A 19,510-nucleotide genomic window follows, 5' to 3' on the forward strand; every position below is an offset into this window, starting at 1 on the left:
CTTCTCCGGATCCGAAGCTCTGTCTGAATCCTCACACAGTCCTATTGTGCAGTATGAAGTCATAGGCATTTGCACACCTACAGTGCATGGGCTGCAGGCTACTCCCGGGGTGCTCATCCATACACATGTACCCAAGTGTAAGTCCTGGATAGAATGGAGAAAGTCCTTCCCACTTTTTAGCTGTATTAGTTAAGGGGTTAGGACACTACCCAGGAAGCAGAAGTTTCCAACATCAAGAGGTTTAGGCTCCCATACCCCAGACAGGGTTTAAACCAGCATCTCTCTAATGACAGTGTTCTAAGCATCATGCCACAGGTTAAGCATTACCAAATGACTTCTCCAATGCTCCTTTTGAAGCTGAGACACTGCACTTTGCATTTAGTGGTTAGGGGGTAAACCAGATAGAAAGTAGTGGGAAAGTATCTGGCCCGCAGGAAGAAAGAGTCCAGGCTGGAAAGCAGGACCTGGCCCTTTCTGGTGAACCATCATTTCACTGAGTGTAACAGCATTCCCTGCTCCCCATCAAGCGTGGAAAGTGGCCACTGCAGGTGTGTTCCCTTGCCTCACCTGCTCCCTGCTTGGTCTCCTCAGGTGCCCCTTGTCAGCCCAGGGCTCCATCCATGCCTCAGATTCCATGGGGGACCATGTGTCTGCAATCCTGGCAGATGACATTTCCTGTTGAAGGGGGATGAGAGCCTTCTCTGTGTTGGTACTAAATTCATAATCCAGCCCCAGTACCCTGCTCCAGGTGAGCACAACCTTCAGACTGACCACTATGCCTCCAGTTAATAATAGACAAATTTTATTGATACGCAGTGATATGAAATAGGAGCAATGGAGGCAAAGTAGGCAAGATGATTACAACATACATTACTTAAATTCCCCACTGCCCAGAATATACACAGGTTGAGCAGTGTGTCTGGCTGGTACGTAAATGCGACCTTGAAGTTTTCTGCTTGAATGTCCCATCTCAGCAACCTTGGAGGTCAGGGGCCAATGCCAGCTTGTTGTTTTGAAAGCTCCTTTTGTATTCTTTCTCCTCTGATGACACTTCACCTTTGGGCATCATTTATTGGTCTCTCCATGGTCATCACACTGTCCACATTTGGTTTTGTCAGCCAAAATCTTATCTTCATAAACCTCTCACATGCACACGTCTTAATTTGGTCATTTCATTTGAAACCAGAAATCCCAAGGGTTTTTGCATGTGGGTACTGTAGCCCTGGAGCCAGGTCTATCTCTGTTATGCAAATAAAGTTTGGATGTTTTTAACTTTCCAAGATATGTATATCCCTTGGCCTTAGACACCCAGTTTGCTTTGAAGGTTGTGAAACTGTGTAACAAACAGGCATTTAGAAATCAATTAACCCTTGCCATTCTTTTAAACCATTGTTCTAATACAATATCTATTTTACCTACAAGCCGATTCCTAAAAGCAAACCTCTAAATATAATTTTCTAACCATCACTCTGCACATGACTGCCTCTCTTGGCTACTGAGCTGTTCTTTGATAGATTCCTTTAGCCCAGGAGTGTCAAACGCATTTTGTGCTCTGGGCTGGATCTGAACTGCAAGGCTCCTTGAAGAGCAGATACAGTCCAGGGCATAGGGAAACAGCAGTGGATTTACGTGGCAGCCCTGGCTCTGACATGGAGTATACATTGGTGGTGGCTTCAGCCCCCTCCACATGTCCCAGACCTGTGCTAGAACCAGGTCTGCTGCCACCTAGCACTGGGAGCTCCAGCTCTGGCTGCAGCTCAGGGTGTGCAGTTGGAGTCAGTGGCCAAGGAGGTAAGGCCCCATCAGGGGTGTCAGATATTTGTTCTAGAGGTCAGATCTGGTCTACAGAGCCAGACTTCCAGACAACAAGCCACTGGGAGTGTTGGGTGTGGGTTTAGGGGGAGTGGCCAGCTGTAGACCCTGGGGCCCTCAGGTCCCCATCTCACATAGCCAGTGACAGATCTAGGATTTCAAAAAGGGAGTGTGGGCAATGGAACTGGTACCACAGGGGTGGTTGTAATCACCTCCCACATCTGTGGGCACATTGCACCAAGGTAGCAGCTGCTGGGGTCTTTTATGTATCTCCAAAGCAGGTATGACCCCCTGACTTAGCCTCCTGGGTCTGGGCACTCCATCTTCTGGAGTTCAGTGACATCCCATCCTCTCCCATTCTTCCCTCCTACTGTACAGCAGATTTTGTCTTTGGATATAGGATGGGGGATTTGCCCATAGATACCACCCTCCCTGGCCCAGCCATTCCTTGCAACTGTAGTCCTGTGGCTGGTGGGGAAACCTAAGAGAGGGGACAAAGAGCAGGGTCCCACCCACTGATGTGCCAGACCAGTCTGGCACCCCATGTTGCCACTCCTGGCAACCCCTAGCTGAAGCAGGGCATTAGTGGACTGGGGCTTTCCCCACACTGGTCACCTGGAGACAGCAGCCACAGCAAGTGGTCATCCCTTCCTCTCCTGCTCCCTTCTTGGTCTTTCCCGGATTCCAACACTAGCCCAGGGTGGCAGCCATGCCCTGGATTCCCCAGGGGACCCAGGTGAGTGTGACTACAAGGAATTAGGGCCACTTGTTGTGACTTTTACTGTTTCAATGGGGTTATGACAGTGGCATAGCAGCCCCCACCCTCCCCCTGGGTCCTCCTCTACACAAACTTCCCTTTCTTGGCTTTCTTCTCTGTTAGATTTTTCTAGTGCAGGGGTGTCTAACTCATCTTGTGCCCTGGGTGGATCTCAACCACAGGGCTCCTTGAAGGCCAGGTACAACCCATGGAACAAGGAAACAGCAGTGGTGGCAGTGGCAACCCTGGCTGTGATGGTGGGGGCAACTGTCAGCTCTGGTTCAGACCAGGGGCATGCAGCAATGGCTCTAGCCCCATCTACATGTCTCAGGCCCATGCCAGAACCAGAGCTGCTGCCATTGAGTGATGGTAGCTCCAGGTCTGGCTCTAGCTCAAAGTATGCAGTGGGGCCAGGGTCCACAGAGGTAGGTCCCTGGCAGTGGCAACAGGCAAAGTAGCTTCAGAGTGACTGAGGTTGTGTCAACTTTTGCGTAGCCTCTTGCCACCAATGGCCATGTCCCTGGGGTCTGAGGGCTATCCACTCCCCCCACAGCCAAACTCTCCAACTCCCAGTGGCCTATTGGCAGTGTGGCAACCTGGATACAGTGGCTCAATGGGCCATATCAGACCAGGAGACCAAACATTTGACATCCCTGCTCTAGCCTTACTAATGTTTATGGTCAGTTAAATCTAAGAACAACTTAGTGATCACACTCATTGGCCAACCCCTGGTCACTGGGCAGAAACAGTGCATGGTTCCTTACTAGGAATTAGTGCCATGGGAGAGAAGGACATGGGATTGCAATAGCCAGGAATCCTCTGGGAGGTGACAAAAATGGGGATAAAAACTTCCTTTTGGGGATGCAAAATATCAGATCATTGCATGGGCAGAACTGAATTTTGAAATGAATACCACATGTCAGCACATCCAAAGTAAACATTGGGAGGAGCAGAATTTTGAATGGAATACTACATTTTCTTTTATCCTGGGATAAATGTGATGTTGGTTTGCCACCATAGGAAATTAGGACTGTCTTTGATTTAAGATTAAAACAGTTGTCAAATGATTGACATTCCCAAAAAAATGGAAACTTTTGTATTCCCCACTCATCTCTCCTCTTTTGATGGCCATCTTGGCCACTGTCAGAAATCAGGGCTACTTCTGCTCAGCAGGAACTACTTGACTGGCAGTGTATAATAGACTTGGTTATTGTTAGCAGAATTATGCACAACATGGTTAATTAGTGCTTTCTAACATCATTAGGGCATGTTGGCCTCTGGGGGGTGAGGAATGACTAATAGAAGCCAAAAGAGTGGTTCTAATCTTTATATAATCTCACTCAGCAAAGGAAAAAAAAAATCAATGGCAGGGATGCATACTGTGTCTCTGGGTTTGATAACCTTGAAGGTATTAAAGTTTGATCAGAGGCAACAATTTCCAGACTTGGAGACCTAGTCCAAGGCTAGTGACAGTGTGAGCAGGTAAGACTTTTGCATGTGGATGTGCCAGGGTCTTTCCCCCTGTATCTGTGACTACAGTTTACGTTATGTTGTGAGGGAGTTTGCATGAAAGATTTCAAGCTTGCTTTCTCCACTTTTATGCCATTTCCTAGGAAATTGGCACAGTGAGTACCTAAGGGACTTTGAAAATGTATACCTTTACATGAGCAGCCGGGGTAGGGGTGGATATACAGATGAGCAGAAAAGACAAAAGTGGACAAGCATGACCTATTAAAAAAGGAATGCCTAAGTGAGCTCATTCTCTACTACTTTCTAGCACATGTAGACAGTTACACAATAGCAAGAAGGAATAAAGGAAAAGTTAATAGGTTGTCTTAGCATCTCAGTTTGTAGGTTCGGCAGCATGACTTGAAATAAAGGATTAATTGCTTACAGTCAATTGTTAATTATGCATATTTCCTTTTTAAAATGGTCTGCGTGTGTGGAATCACCATGGAGAACCGGACAGTGATCAGCGAATTCATACTCTTGGGCTTCACAGACATTCAGGAGCTGCAAATTATCATCTTCACAATTCTCACCATCACCTACATTTTGACAATAGCGGGAAACCTCCTGATCATTGTAGTCACCCTTGTCGACAGTAATCTCCAGACCCCCATGTACTTCTTCCTCAGGAACTTCTCTCTCTTGGAAATTGGCTTCACTTCTGTTGTCATTCCCAAAGCATTGTTCAACATGGCACTAGGCTCAAAGACAATTTCTTTTCTTGGGTGTCTTACTCAATCCTTTCTGTATTTTTTGGTGGGAACTACTGACTTGTTGCTATTAGCAGCAATGTCCTTTGACAGGTACGTGGCCATTTGCAACCCTCTGCATTATAACACCATCATGAACACTCGAGTTTGTTCACTGTTGGTTTTGGGCTCTTGGATTGAAAGTTTCCTCTTTCTGATTATCCCATCACTACTGTTTGTCTGGATGCCCTTCTGTGGGTCTAATGTTTTAGACCACTTCTTTTGTGATGGTACACCCATGAGAAAATTGCTCTGTGGAGATAGACGACTTTTAGATATGATTTCTCTCATTATAGCACTTTTCTCTCTGGTCAGCGGTCTCACAGTCATTATCATGTCTTACATCAAAATCACCCTCACTGTGATAAGGATCCCGTCTGCTACAGGTAGGCAAAAAGCCTTCTCCACCTGTGCTTCTCACCTCACTGTGGTCTCCATCACCTATGGCAGCTGTATATTCATGTATGGCAAACCTGCAGGGAGCAATGGGCTGGACAGCAGTAAGTCGGTTGCTGTTCTCAACACCATAGTTTCTCCTCTACTAAACCCTTTCATTTACACCCTGAGGAATAAGCAGGTTCAAAATGCCTTGAAAGATATTGCCCATCGAGCATGGTGTTTTCGATGGTCCTGGGAATCTGGTGGGAAGTGAAAAATGAGAACACTATTTGAAACTGTGTTAAGGTGCTGTTACTTATCCACATTCCCAATGTGGATGTATATGTTGCTTTTAGGGAAACCAAAACAACAAAAAAAAATTTAAAAATTGTAAGTCTAATAACACTTCATAGGAACACAGGACTGGACATTGAAAATATGCCCTAAATCCACAAGTATCTGACTATGGGAATTTTTTTGCCTGAGCACAATGTGGGGACTGGGATGGCTGACAGTTGTGGGGTGCCTGTAGTTGTGGGAGACTCTGCAAGGCTTCATAGGAAGGTGACACCTTCTGCCTTAGAAGCCAGTAATATTTGTGAGGATGCTTTTATATAAAGAGTATAATGTTGCATTTTCACATACCCAAACTCAATTTGGGGGGTACCCATATGTTTCATTCTCTGAAAGAAAATCTTTACCTGTGCCTCCTACATCACTGCAGTCAGTATCATCTATGGTACCCACATCCTTATGTATGCCCAGCCTATGGAAACTGGCTCCTTTGAACCCAACAAAGTGGTGGTCTATTCTTTACTCTTCCCCCAAACCCTTCATCTACACACTGATGAAAGGAGAGGTCAAACAATCTCTGAAGAACACCAAAGCCTGGCTCAAACTTTTTGTTCCAAACAAAAAAAAAAGTAATCCCTTGATCGGTTGCTTTAACTATTGGTTACTCTCTACGCCATGATGAAGGGAGTAGAAGTTTTTCTTTGCATTAGCAGTAATGGGATCAAACAAACATCTGTGAAATAATGATGATCATAAAACATCCCTGAGAGACATGTTTTGTGCTATGTTTGGGGGTGCAGTTCTGTTTCCCATTAGAAAATCACATCTATAATTCCTTCACTTTAAGGAGAGGGACCGTTCTTAGACCTACACACTCATTTAACCAACATGGCTGTTTCTAGGTGCTCTGTTCTCATGTAAAGCAGAGTCTTTTGGATTTTCACAAAGTCATTCTAAGTCATGCTAAGTAACCATTTTAACTGTATCGACCATTTTCTGAGGAAAAAGCAGCAAGGGAATCTGTGTGAGTCTGTGTGCTGTGAACCAGCTACAGTAAGGAACGAGATCAGATAGAGGGGCCCAAAAAGGTGGAAGATAGTACAACCTAAGATGAAAAAACAGACTCGAATGTGGAAAACAACATGTAATCGGTAACAGAATCCAAGATGAACATATGTAAAAAGGTGAATGATGATTGGTGAAGAAGCCTCCAGAAGCTTCCAAGTTTTGGTCAAAGTCTGCCCATTGACTGAAGAAAAGGAGTCAAGGTCTTTACATGCACTCATAGCAAGAAGTCACGTAAATGAATGACATGCATAGGTGATTCCATGCTAATGAAGCAAACAGTAAACAGAGGAGAAGCTTGAGATGGGAGGAGAAATGGGTGGAACAGAAGGCCGGATGGAAGTAGAGTAAATGTTAATAAGTATAAACCAAAGTGTATAAATATGGGAAAAAAAACTATTGTTCATTGTGGCTCTCCATGTTCCATTGGTGTGGGAGCTGGCCCGAAGCTGTCTCCATTCTGAATAAAGCTGTTGCGAGCAATGTGTGCTGGTGTTTGCTCCCTGCTCTGCTCTGGCTAATGAGTAACAGGGTCCCTGGGTAACTGGACCGTTGTCTCCCTAGTCGTTGGGCGCCGCATGGAGTCAGGGTCTAACAGAAAGCACTCTATAGTGAGTATGGCACTGTGTTCAAAAAATAGTTATCAAGGGTTTGACATCTAACCTAGGAGGAGGAATTTGATAGGGTTTTCCAGGTGTCTGCTTTAGCCCAAGTATTGTTTAATACCTTCATTAGTGATTTTGAGAATTGGACTGAGGGTGCGATTAGTGAATTTGCAGGTGACACCAATCTGAGTGAGGCAGTGAACACTTTAAGGGGTAGAATTAGGGTTGAGCATGGCTTGATAAAGTGGAAAAATGGTCTGAAGTAAATCAAATGACATGTAATAGTATCACCATCCTACATCCTTGGAAGGTTTTACAAGCAGGTTAGACAAACATACTTGCCTCAGATGATTTAGACAGGGGTGATCTTGCCTACAGCAGGAGGTTGAACTAGATGAGACTTCCTGCTAGCTCTGCTTTTCTATGATCCTACAGCTCTTGTTTTATAAGCTGTCAACAGTGGATAATGGGATATGTAGCTTAAGGAAGAGAAAAAGGCAAGGTTTTAAATGGCTTAAGTTAGCTGACAGTGGACACATCTACGCTTGCAATTAATGCACATGAATAAACTCAAGAGCATATTGCTCCAGAGTGCTCCATGTGCAGTGGAGGTGTTGGCTGGGGCCTAGGGTGCTTCAGTGTAGGGGTGTTTGCCGGGTAGTCCTGCATTGACAAACCCTTGTGCTTCAGCCAGCCCCTCCACAGCACGTGGAGCCCCGTTGGAGCAGCCCTGGGCTCGTAGACTGACTCGCCAGGTCCAGTCTTCCAAAGTTGGTCACTACTTTCTTTTTACATTCCAGGGTGGGGCTGACCATCAAGCAAACCTTGGTTTGGGGGACATTAAGGTATTCACCCTTTCTTATCATTCTGATAACCTCTAGCTTAGCCAAGAAGAACATTTCCCCCCAAAAGTCAACACACTTGGTTATCAGTCATTCACCTCCCCCACACAAGGGAAATCCTGGCTTTGGTTCCCAAACTGGGCCTTAGTCAAGGACATAGTATAGAATGGAGAATGGGTGCAGGGAACTTTCTCTACCATGAAACCTCCTTGTAGTTAAACCAACCTGAGAGGAAACATTTTTTTAACCAAGTTCTGGAAAGTTTCTGATTTGGATGTAAATATCAAAACAACCCATTTTCATAATTCCAAATAAAATATTGGGCATCTATTTTTTTCTAGTAAAACATTCTATTTCTTTCAATGAAAATGTTGATATTTTTCCCATTTGAGTTGGGAGGAAAGCAGTTGTCTCAGAATGCAACAAAATGGCTGAAAAGGGTCAACCGCAAAGGACTCCCCTCCTCCCCCACACAAATTTATAAAATACAAGAAAACAAAACAAAACGCCTAAATAAGTCTTATTTCTAGCACAAAACAAGGCCCTGAGATACCTGGAAAGAAAAAAAAAAGATCTTTTGCATAGCACATAATAAGGCTCATTAGGAAACAAAACAGTATTGGAATGTGCTTGTTTTAAAATGAAGACCTTGTGTTTTAGACAAAGCAAGTTATCACTGGTGGGCCTTTATGGAAAACGATTCACACAGGATGACTATTCAGTTCCAAGTGTGTGGTTATGATATATTTGAACCATGTTGTAAATAATAATGAGATGACCTGTTCACCAGGATGCTCTGTTCACCAGAACGCCTCTTGGGGTAACAAGGAACCGTGGTCACAAACTGACAGAGAGCAAATTTAGGCTAGATATCAAGAAAAACTTCTTCATGGTAAGGGTGGCAACATTTGGAATGGGCTTCCAAGGGAGGCTGTGCTCTCCCCTATCTTGGGGGTCTGTAAGAGAAGGCTGGATAAGCATTTGGCTGAGGTCATCTAACCCCCACACTCTTTCCTGCCTAGGCAGAGGGTTGGACTTGATGATCTGTTGATCTATTGAGGATATATGAATCTATGACCTTGATAAATACTTAATTCAAAAGGAGCGCACCCTGTGGAGGCTGACTGACAACAGCAATGGAGGAATTATCACCTCCCACCTTCACAGGTCACCCTGAATACATGCTCTTATCATTCCTTTCAATGTCCAGTTGAATCTTTCCACTAACCTGTCTGTCTGAGGTGGTACACAGTAGCTTGGAGCTATTTTATTTTAAGGGTCTGACCCTCGTAACACACTCGACATTAACATCTTTCCTTGATCTGTTAAAATCTCCTGCGGGATGCTCTTGAGATCCACTTTATCAGTTCTTCTGCTGCCTTAGGGGCTGTGCTGTTTTTCAGGGGTGTCATGTCCAGAAACCTCATATCATACTCTATCATTACCAATATATACTGATAGCCTGCATTACTCCTTGTAAATGGTACTGCAATGTCCAATGCTATTCTTTCAAATGGACGGTCTATCAACAGCATGGACACTAGACGTACCCTTGCAGGTTTATACCCGGCACTTTGGGCATTCTTTACAGTATTTTCTCATGATCTGATACAGGCCCAGCCAAAAAATCCTTTGTTTTAAATGGGCTTCTGTCTTGTCCCTGCCCAAATGACCTGATGTTGAGAGAACTCCAATCAACTTAGGTTCCAAACTTGGATAGTATGAGGACCATTGTTTAATGAATTCCAGTTGCAATTAGTGAAAGCAGGTGACATTTCCTTTGAATACTTTCAAGGTTAAGTGAATCAACATCACAGGTGCTGGAGGGCAAAGACCACACAATGAATATCTGCAGCTGCACTTTTTATTGAAAGTTGAGGTTGTATTTGAAAACCACAGAGAAACCACAGATGTTTCCTATGTTTTGTCTGCCTTTATCTTTGTCACTGGTCTTGCCTCTCTCTCTCTCTCTGGCCCTCCTCTGTGACACACATTGACCCACACCTATCACTGGACCCTTCTAATAATCTGAATAGCTGATCAGGCCAGGATTGATGTTTTTCACACTTTGGATCAAATTCACACTTGAAATAATTCCAGAGACATTTCTTCTATTTCAGCCATCTCAAATGTCTTCCAAAATCCCTTATATTATTTTATTTCACTTTCACATGGGCCCTTATTACCTGCACTACAGGTAGAAGAAGCGAGTCCTTCGTTTCATTTGTTTTTTGAAGATGTTCAGGTTCTAAAGTAAAGAAGGATGAAGGAAAAAACCAAAACAAAACAGAACAGAATAAAACAGAATAGATCTCCCTTTCCCTGCATCTACCTATATGGTCAATCTAAGACATGTACATTTACATATGCATACACGCACACATAGATGCGTCTCTCCTTATAGGGTAAAACATTGTTGTTACTAAGTAGTGCCCCAAGAAAGACTTTTTTTATTATTGAATTCTGTTTCTATTAGAATAGATTTTCTGGGTTTTTGCCAGTAACCCTTTGTTAAATCTAGTGTGGAAATATATTTGGCCTGGGCCGATCTCTTCTATCATCTCCTCTACCTGCAGCACAGGGAAGGCATCAGACTTGAGGTTGATTTTATTGCACAGTTATCACCCGAGCATCAATATGCTACATGGTAAAAAACTCTTACATGTTGCAAGAATACAGAACAAGAATGTCTGGAATGTAATTCCCTTTTCAGTGGCACAGGAAAGCAATTACCAAATACTTGAGAGAAACCACTAATAGGAAGGTGGAAATACTATGTTCCCTTCTCAAGGAGGAATAGCAGAGGAGCTGACTCAGCATGAAGGCATCTATCAAAATGTATTCTGAAAATCCTATTTCGTGCCTCTCCAAAAGACTGTTTTGTGTATATCCATTTTGTGGTGATATTTGCCATTCTGAATTGTTTCCAATTGTTTGGAGAAGCAGCATTTCCTGTCGGTCATACTAATCATCTCCCCAAATGCTTGACACTAATTTCTCACTCTCTTGTGGTCTTGAGATCTGAATCCCATGACTCTCTTAGTTCTTAAAAGTGATCAGACATTATGGTAATAAAAGCACCTGTGAAAACCACAACTGAACAGAGGGGAATAGAACAGGTCTTAACAATTTTTATTTAATTTTTTTTTTAGAATTTCTCTTCTTATAAGGTAGAACCGATCACATATTTTTCTCCCAGGATGAATCCATTTGTTTTGTCTAAGACTCCTCTATATACAGCTTTGTCCCTTGAGAAGGTGAATCCCCAGTCTGTACAATTTGGAAACACTGGCTTCCAGAAGAAACGGGTTGGAGAAATCCAGCTGTGACTGCAGTAGGTTGATTTTATTTTATTCTAAGATTGAAATCAGTTCATTTTCTCATTCACAAGAGGGCAGCAGAGACCAGGGAATGAGAAGCAGGCGCTGTAATTTGTTATGCAAGTAGAAGTTGAGTTTGAAAACCACAGAGAAACCACCATGAGTTCCCATTCTCTTCCTGCCATTCTCCCAGTTTCTCTCTCTCTCTCTGTGAAAGGCATTTTACATCAAGTAACTTGCAAACCAGACACTGTTTCATTCAAGGATTCTTCCCCCTGACATTCACTCTCTCTCTCTACCCCTCTCCCCTCACCAGCCTCTGCTTTTCCCACCTGAGAAGCTAAATAACCCCAGGAATAGGCCTTCCAGATGGGTGTTGTCAAGCATCTGTAGAATTCATAGTAGGCAGGGTCAGAAGGGACCTGAGCAGATCATCATGTCCGACCCCCTGCCATGGCAGGAAAGAGCACTGGGGTCAAACATTACATTCACAGTTTCTCTTTGCAGTTATGTAGCAGATTTATAACACCATCCAATCTTCTGATATACATCAGTATATTGCACACACTGGCACTCACAATCCTATGCTCCATTCCTCTGCATCTCCATTCTGATCCATGCACAGACAAATCATTGTACTTGTTTCTGGCAGTTTTTCAACACAGTGAAGGTACAACGTTTTAACAGTTTAAATATAATATCAAAAGGAAATGGCCATACAGACCCCATACTCTATTACCTGTGCTGTGGTTGTGACAGGTTTTCAGCTGCACAAGCAAATTTGTGTGTACATCAGGGGACTACATCAGTGTTTCATAGCCATCCTCAACTGAAGGATGGAAAATACCAGGCAACACTGCATTTAGGTCACCCATTATATGCATCCCAAGTCAGGTCCCTAAGTGCCAGGTAGACAGACACCTCTCCTGAACATTGCAGTGCTAAAGTGGAAGCATCAAGATTACCAGTCTAAATCTGGTTCATTGTGACACACATGTAATATTGTCTCCTGGAAATAAACACGAGCCATGCAGTTCTCTGCTTAAACCAAACTTCCAAAAGAAAGGATGTGGACATTTTTTATCAGCCCTCTTCCAGCAGAGCAGAGTGGATAGTTAGTCTCCACGTTCACTTCCCCAAGGATAGTCAGGGTAATTAGGGATGTACAGCTCTTGGCATTGTGGCAGCTGAATGCTTTATGGACTCTAGAAGCAAGCAGCCAAAATCATTGTCCTACTCTGTAATGCCTCAGCTGTGCTCTGATGGTTCAGGCTGTTGGCTGCAAGGCTGAAGGCAAACTCAAGCCTTGAGTAATGGATGCAACTGAACTCAGGTGTCTCCCTTGGTGCTAATGTGTCCCACCTTGCAGGCACTTGGGCAATAAGGCACCTTGGCCCATCTCCTCCAACAAATGTGCACTTCTGTTAGAACCAGCATTTTGGAACCTACCCAATATTACATGTATGTCCATGCAATTCTGTGCCTCATGGCTGACCCTTGCAGCTAAAATGCAGCCTACATGTTCAGAAGGGAAGCACAGGGTGAACATAGGTATTTGGACTCTAAACTGTGGGTACACGGCAAGCCTTGTAAATTCCTGAATATGTAATCGTCACTTAGATATGGAAAGGGAAAGGGGATTTAACCCATGCTGTCTCCAGAAAGAGAGAGAGACAGAAATTTAGACAAAGACCCCTGATTCCAGAACACAATATGAAAAAAGTGATCAGAGATATTCTGTCAAAAAAATTCCAAAAAAAAGCTTACTACTTAATTGGTGTCTAAAGATCCACTGGCATCGAGAGGAGAGAATTCAACATAACCAAAAAACTATAAAAAGTGGCTGAAAAAAAAGAATGGGGGTGCTAATATTTGGCATGAAGAGTCCATAACCATGGATCAATCCCATGTTCAAAAACACAGGGAGGTGTATTGGCCTGTTGCCATAGATAAGAGTTGTTCAAAATACTAGAAATAGCTCTGAAATGAGTGCTACAACTGACTGTGTTGGTCTTGGGGCAGTTGACAATCAACTGCCCCAAAACAGACACAGTTGCACAAGCACCCATGACACAAGTTTTGCTTGTCCATAGCTTGAGGTGCAGTTCCCCCCAGACCCCTGTACCTATTATCTTGAACTTTGCCAGGCTTTGTGGCTCAGCAGGGGCTACTATGCCTGTAGTTCTGACCCCACTGTGGCTTAACATATACACGTGACATGAGTTTTGCTTTCAAGAATTTGGGGTGCAGTTCCCCTGAACCTATCACCATGAAACTTAGCAGGCTTTGTGGCCTCAGCAGGGGCCACAAAGGTTTTGACCCCACTGTGTCCTAACACGTACACATGACAAGTTTTGCTTTCAGGATTTCAGGGTGCAGTTTTTGATAGGTGAACCCCCTACACCTATCACCTTGAAATGTGGCATGCTGAATGGCCTCACCAGGGGCTACCACCCCTGCAGTTTTGACCCTGCTATGGCTTAACACATACACATGACATGAGTTTTGTTCTCAGGATTGTGGGGTTCAGTTTCTCCAAATCCCCTACATAAATCTTCCTGAAACTTGGCACACATCATGCCCTCAGAAGGGGCTACAACTTCTGCAAGTTTCATTCAGTTCTGCCCAGAAATGACATAGTTATATCCTGTTTTGAACTTCCACATGATATCCTATGGGCAAAACAGGGTAGAAATGGCAAAATGTTTCAATGGAACAGCCATTTCAACTCAAAACAAAGTCAGAATGAAACACTGTTCTGTCAAAATGTTGAAACGCTGGTTGAAATGAAACTCTTCCATTTCGCACAGCCCTACTATATACCTAGATTCTAGGTAACAATTGCTGGTGTTACCTAGAATGGACAGAAAGCCAAGCGTCATCTCATGTCAACGTGGCAGAGGATGGGAATTGTCATTCTTGGCAACAATATGAAAGTTGAATCATCATTTGACTCTAATCTGCATACTACACACACAGAAAAGGATGATGATGACTTGGAATCATTCCTTCAGTCAAGAAAGAACTTGAAGCAACAAGAGTCACCGTCTTCTGGCACCCAGTCAAACAGGATGAGTTCATTTCTGGACTCATTTCTGGATCAGCCACAACTGAATAAAAATGTAAATATTTTGAAATACCGAGAGACAAAAAATATCTAGATGTGAGCAATACCTATTGGCTCAGGTTGCCTTGTCAGTTCCATCAACTCAAGTAAGCAATGAACAGGCATTTTTTTAGTTTAAAATTCATACTGTCACCACAAAGATCCGATATCAAGGAGGCAATTTTGGAGGATGTTCTGCTAGTGAGATTGAATAGAAATGACAGAAAGCTGTAATACTGAGTGGAAAACAATGCAAGTCAAGCGTGTTGGAAATAAAACAGGCCTAAGATCCATCTGTTTAAGGTTGATAATTCTTTGTTTCCCTAGTTTTATTAAATCAGTTGAAAATTATATAATCTTGAGAAGTGAAATAAGCACAGTGACTGTTCTGTGGTTATTTACTAAGTCCTTTTCCTTTCGTTCCTCTTTTTAAAATTGATTTGGTTGCTTCTTCACCTATTACACATGTCTCAGATTGTACAATTAAAATTAAACAGTGCAAATACAAAAACATTTATTTGTTAAGTACTTAGCATTTATTTTTTGTTTCATGCATGTTTCATAGTCCTTACTGCTGACACTTGGTTGCAGCAGTTTTAGACCTATTAGCTTGCTACTGTGCAAATGATCATCATTATAAATAATGTGCCTCATTTAAATGTTATCATGTGAACTGGCCCTGAACTGGTTAGTTATGTGCGCCAAACCAGTTTTAGAACCAGAACCAAACTGGAACAACTTCAATTGCAGCTGAACCTGAACTGGAATTGGACCAAAACAGTTAATGGTTTGACTCCCTGGCTGTAACCTCTAATTAATTGTTGCCATTTGAAGAACACTTATTTATGACAGCTAATATAGTAGAAGCCATTTCATGCAACTATAAATACATTTCTTGGATTTCTATGGACATGAACATCCAGTCCTGCTTAAAATACAGTTATGTGGCTAATCATGATTAATAAACTCTTCAGTTCCAGCCAAAGGTTCAAAATCCTAGAATATAACTGAAAATTAAAGCTTGAGCAAATAAAAAATAATGCACCATGTTAATTGTCTTCTGACACCTTTTAATTATTATAAGGTGTCAGAATTATTATTATCTACAGGTCTTGGAAGAAAGCCTGGTGTAAAAGTCTCTTAAAGCCTTCTTGACTTGCTTGTTTCGGAGGCTGTAGATGAAGGGGTTGAAGAGCGGTATCACCACAGTGTTGAGAACGGCCACTGCCTTGTCAAAACTCGTCCAAACACTGTGGACTGGCCTCACATAGGTGAAAATGCAGCTGCCGTACAAGATGGTAACAACCATAAGGTGAGCAGAACAGGTGGAGAAGGCTTTTTTCTTCCCTGAGGTCGAGGGGATGCGCATAACAGTCCAGATGATGTATCCGTAACAGATGATGCTGACTGTTAGTGTTCCCAGCAAACTAATAATGGCTAATCCCAGGATAAATAGTTGCATGAACTGTGTATCAGAGCAGGAGAGCTGAAAGAGTGGGTTGAAGTCACAGAAGAAATGGTTTATGATATTGGGTCCACAGAAGACTAACTGGGAAGTCATAATGGTGGCTGGGAACATTAACAAGAAACTAAGCAGCCAGGAGCCCAGAACCAACTGCCAACAGACACTGCTGTTCATAATGGTTGTATATCGTAAGGGGATACAAACAGCCACATACCGATCCAAAGACATCACAGCAAGGAGGAAGAGCTCTGCAACGCCTGGGAGGAAAAAGAAAAACACCTGAATGAAACAGCTAGGGAAAGATATGGTTTTCTTCTTGACTAGGAGGTTGATGAGCATCTTGGGGATGAAGTCAAGGGTGAAAACTATATCCAAGAAGGAATAATTCCGGAGAAAGAAGTACATAGGTGTGTGGAGACGATGGTCCAGGAGGGTGATGGTGATGATGATGATGTTTCCCATCAGGGTCAAGAGGTAGACGAGTAAAAGCAGGAAAAAGAAGAAGATCTCCAGCTGTGGGTCACTGGTGATACTTGAGAAAATGAACTCAGTCACCATCGTCTGGTTCTCCATGTACGGTTCATCTTGCAACAAATAACAGAATATGAAAACAGTTAACAGCACAATAAGAAAAGAGCAAAATTCATAAACTTGGCAACCACCAAAAGAAGCACTGGCAGGAGAAAGAAAGATTTAGCAATCTAAAGAGCATATACACATGAGAAAGAAATGTATTTTGAAACATGCAGTACTCCATAATCACAAGCTCCAAAAACACAAGTGGTGGCCCATTACTTTCTGACCTCATTAACACAGGATGGCATGCCATGGCATCTTTTCTTTGTGGATATTATAGCATTTTTACAGTATGTCTTATGAAATAATAAGACCTCTGCCTTCAAACGTGATGCACCACTAAACCTTCTCCCTTTTCTGTGTCTCTACTATTTCCTGAACAACTCCAGTGTAGCCAGGATATTGTCACCTGTTATTTATCAACATTTGTAATAAATGAAAATGTTTTAAAAATTTCTTTGTAACTATTGCTAACAGTATTGCATGAACAGTAGCATGTGAAGCTGAAGGATGCGTCCTTTAGTTTGGATAATCAGAGATCTGGGTAGCCACAATGCTGTTGAATTGCATTTCCCCTTGCTTACCCCAAACACCCTTGACCTTGAATCTATTCTCTCCATCTTTGCACCCTAGTCCTGTATCAGGCACCAGGTCCCACTAGGACAGAGTACTTTGAGTAAAGAGTGGTCATCAGAAAAATGGCAAGGAACATTAACTACACGATTCTGTTCCTAGTGTTAAGTGACATACTCATCAGGACCCTAAATGCTGTTGGAAAATTTTGGCTAGATGTCAATGCAAGTAACTAGTTAGTTATGAAGAGGAAAAGTCACTTTGAAAGGTGATATGAATTGCATGGTTAAATGTTCGTAGTCCAAAAACATTCAAGTTACTATACCTATGTAGCTTAATGCTACCAAAGTTACACTCTCATTACTGAAAATGGTCAAATATACGAAACAAGATGACCTTGTGAAGGTCCCTTTCAGCCCTACTTTCCTATGATCCTAATTTTCCTAAATGGAATTTTTAACACTGTAGGAGTTTTATCTTACGTCTGAAGTTGAGTGGTATCTTTCCTCTGGCCTGAACACTTTACACCTCATAAGAAGCTACAGGACTTTCGCCGTGTCTCCTTCTCATCCCTCCTAAAATACCCTTTTATTGCCACTCTACACCATGATGGTGTAGGTATCACAAAACATCTTCCGCTGATCACATTAAGCATTAGACTTTCATTTTTACCTTGTGTATCCTCAATCTGCTGGAATCACCTTTCTTTCTTTGCCTTGAAAAAAGATAAGATGCCTAAGAAATGGCATGGCCTCCTTATTCCCACATACTTGTGTGCACAGAGCACTTTGTCCAGTGGCTGATTTGTCTCTTCAATGTCTTATACGATAAAGAGAAAAAAACCCAGAAGAATAAAGAGGATATGCTGCACTCTCATCCATCACTGTGGCAATGAAAAGGGGATAACCCATAGCAACAGTCCTTTCTGGACATTCCCCCGACCCCATTTTTGTCAAGTCCCTTTTATTTTACTTGTGCAAAGGTAGCTTCTCTTTTTACCTGTGCTGGCACCCTGGGGGCTAATTAGCTAGAAGCTTCCTCACACACACAGCACAGTTTGGTTTACTATAAAGGAAAGTTTACTGAAAGCACAAGAGGTTGTTCAGCTAATCTCTCTTGGGAAAAAAAAGAATTAATCTGGAAAAACACATAACTCTAACATTATTTTCAGTCTGGCTTCCTCTCTGTCTCTCCCTCTCTCTCTCTTCCCTTCCTCCCCCCTCTTTTTTGACACATACAGAAGAAAAGAGTCTACAAACCAGAACCACTATGGCTACCTTTGACAGTGGCCTTTGAATTAAGAAAGGTGAATGGCCATGTTAGTGTGAAGTGAGGCAAAAACCAGGATAGAGTTGCATCTTATACACTAACTATAAGCAATAAACAATGATTATCAGGCATTAGATAGAAGAGAAAGAGGTGCCTCGGTTTACTTGGAGCAGGAAAGGGAGACTCTTACTTAACTTTGTGCACCTACATGTAAGTTAGCTAGCTGTGCAACTACTACTAATGTTTTTGGCAAAGTTTACTATTCAGCTATGGGTGCCACAAGCATCCATGATCTACTCAGGCCCTTGAAAGTAGCCTACTGAATGTCCATGGCAGTGAGATATGGTTAGACAGAAGAAAGCAGCAAGCCAGAAGCTGTGTGGCTCAATGAGATGGTGGATGTTCTAGCTAGGAGGAGGCCTTGTATTCTAATTTTGGTTACGATAGTGCCTAACTTATGGACTGGGCATTATACTACTGTGCTTAGATCTATTTTCCAGCCTTCTCTGGGTGAGGTGGGTTAGACCCCAGCACTATGGCTACCTTGGATTATGTCCCAATAAACTAGGCTATTGAGCTAAGTATGAGGATCTGATAATTTTAGACTTTGAATATGGTTTTGCCATCTGAAAATATAGTTGGACCCCTGCGTAGGTGATCAATATGGTATCTTTAGGCCTTAAAATCTATTAATCTGGCCAGGGTGGGGAAGAGTTACATGGTACCATGCTACAAGATGGCTGCCCAAACACCAAGCTCTGCAGCTCTCCATACTTATTTAGCAACCTGTCAGTACCAAGGTGATTTTGTTTTTGGCAAGTTACATAAATAAATCCAACCATATGAAAAGGGCAGAGCCTGGATCTCCCAAACAGGTTAGTGATGAGCGTGAGAAGGTTGCAGCAGCCCCAGGCACAGGCTGACTTCTGCAGACCCCTTGCCACCTGGGGCTGCTCCAACCGGGCTCATCCTCCTGCAGTCCCCGGCACACATTCAAATGTGGTGCTGGGGAGCAATACACTCCAGTGTAATATTCTTTTGTTAGTGGATTTTAATCCCTTAGATAAGGGATTAAAATTAATACATGGTTGATGCTGAAATAGCAATCTAATAGTTTTAACTGCTTAGTGCATGGAGTGGGGAGTTTGTTTGTATTACTATGAGCCGTCAGGCTGCCAAACTGGTGTGAT

At 42.8% G+C, this 19,510-nt stretch overlaps 2 protein-coding genes across 2 annotated transcripts; one reads left to right on the forward strand and one right to left on the reverse strand.

The window, feature by feature from the left end:
- Positions 1–4,522: 4,522 nt before the first annotated feature.
- On the forward strand, positions 4,523–5,479 carry LOC102566220 (olfactory receptor 6C74-like). Its single transcript, XM_006266750.3, has one exon. The coding sequence runs from the start codon at positions 4,523–4,525 to the stop codon at positions 5,477–5,479; it is 957 nt and encodes a 318-aa protein (XP_006266812.1).
- Positions 5,480–15,536: 10,057 nt separating this feature from the next.
- Positions 15,537–16,475, reverse strand: LOC102565980 (olfactory receptor 6C74-like). Its single transcript, XM_006266749.2, has one exon. It carries the CDS (start codon positions 16,473–16,475, stop codon positions 15,537–15,539), a length of 939 nt encoding a protein of 312 aa, XP_006266811.1.
- Between the last annotated feature and the right edge of the window lie 3,035 nt (positions 16,476–19,510).

The sequence above is a fragment of the Alligator mississippiensis genome, chromosome 7 (genome assembly GCF_030867095.1).
Source record: "Alligator mississippiensis isolate rAllMis1 chromosome 7, rAllMis1, whole genome shotgun sequence".
In the NCBI taxonomy this organism is placed as follows: Eukaryota; Metazoa; Chordata; order Crocodylia; family Alligatoridae; genus Alligator; species Alligator mississippiensis.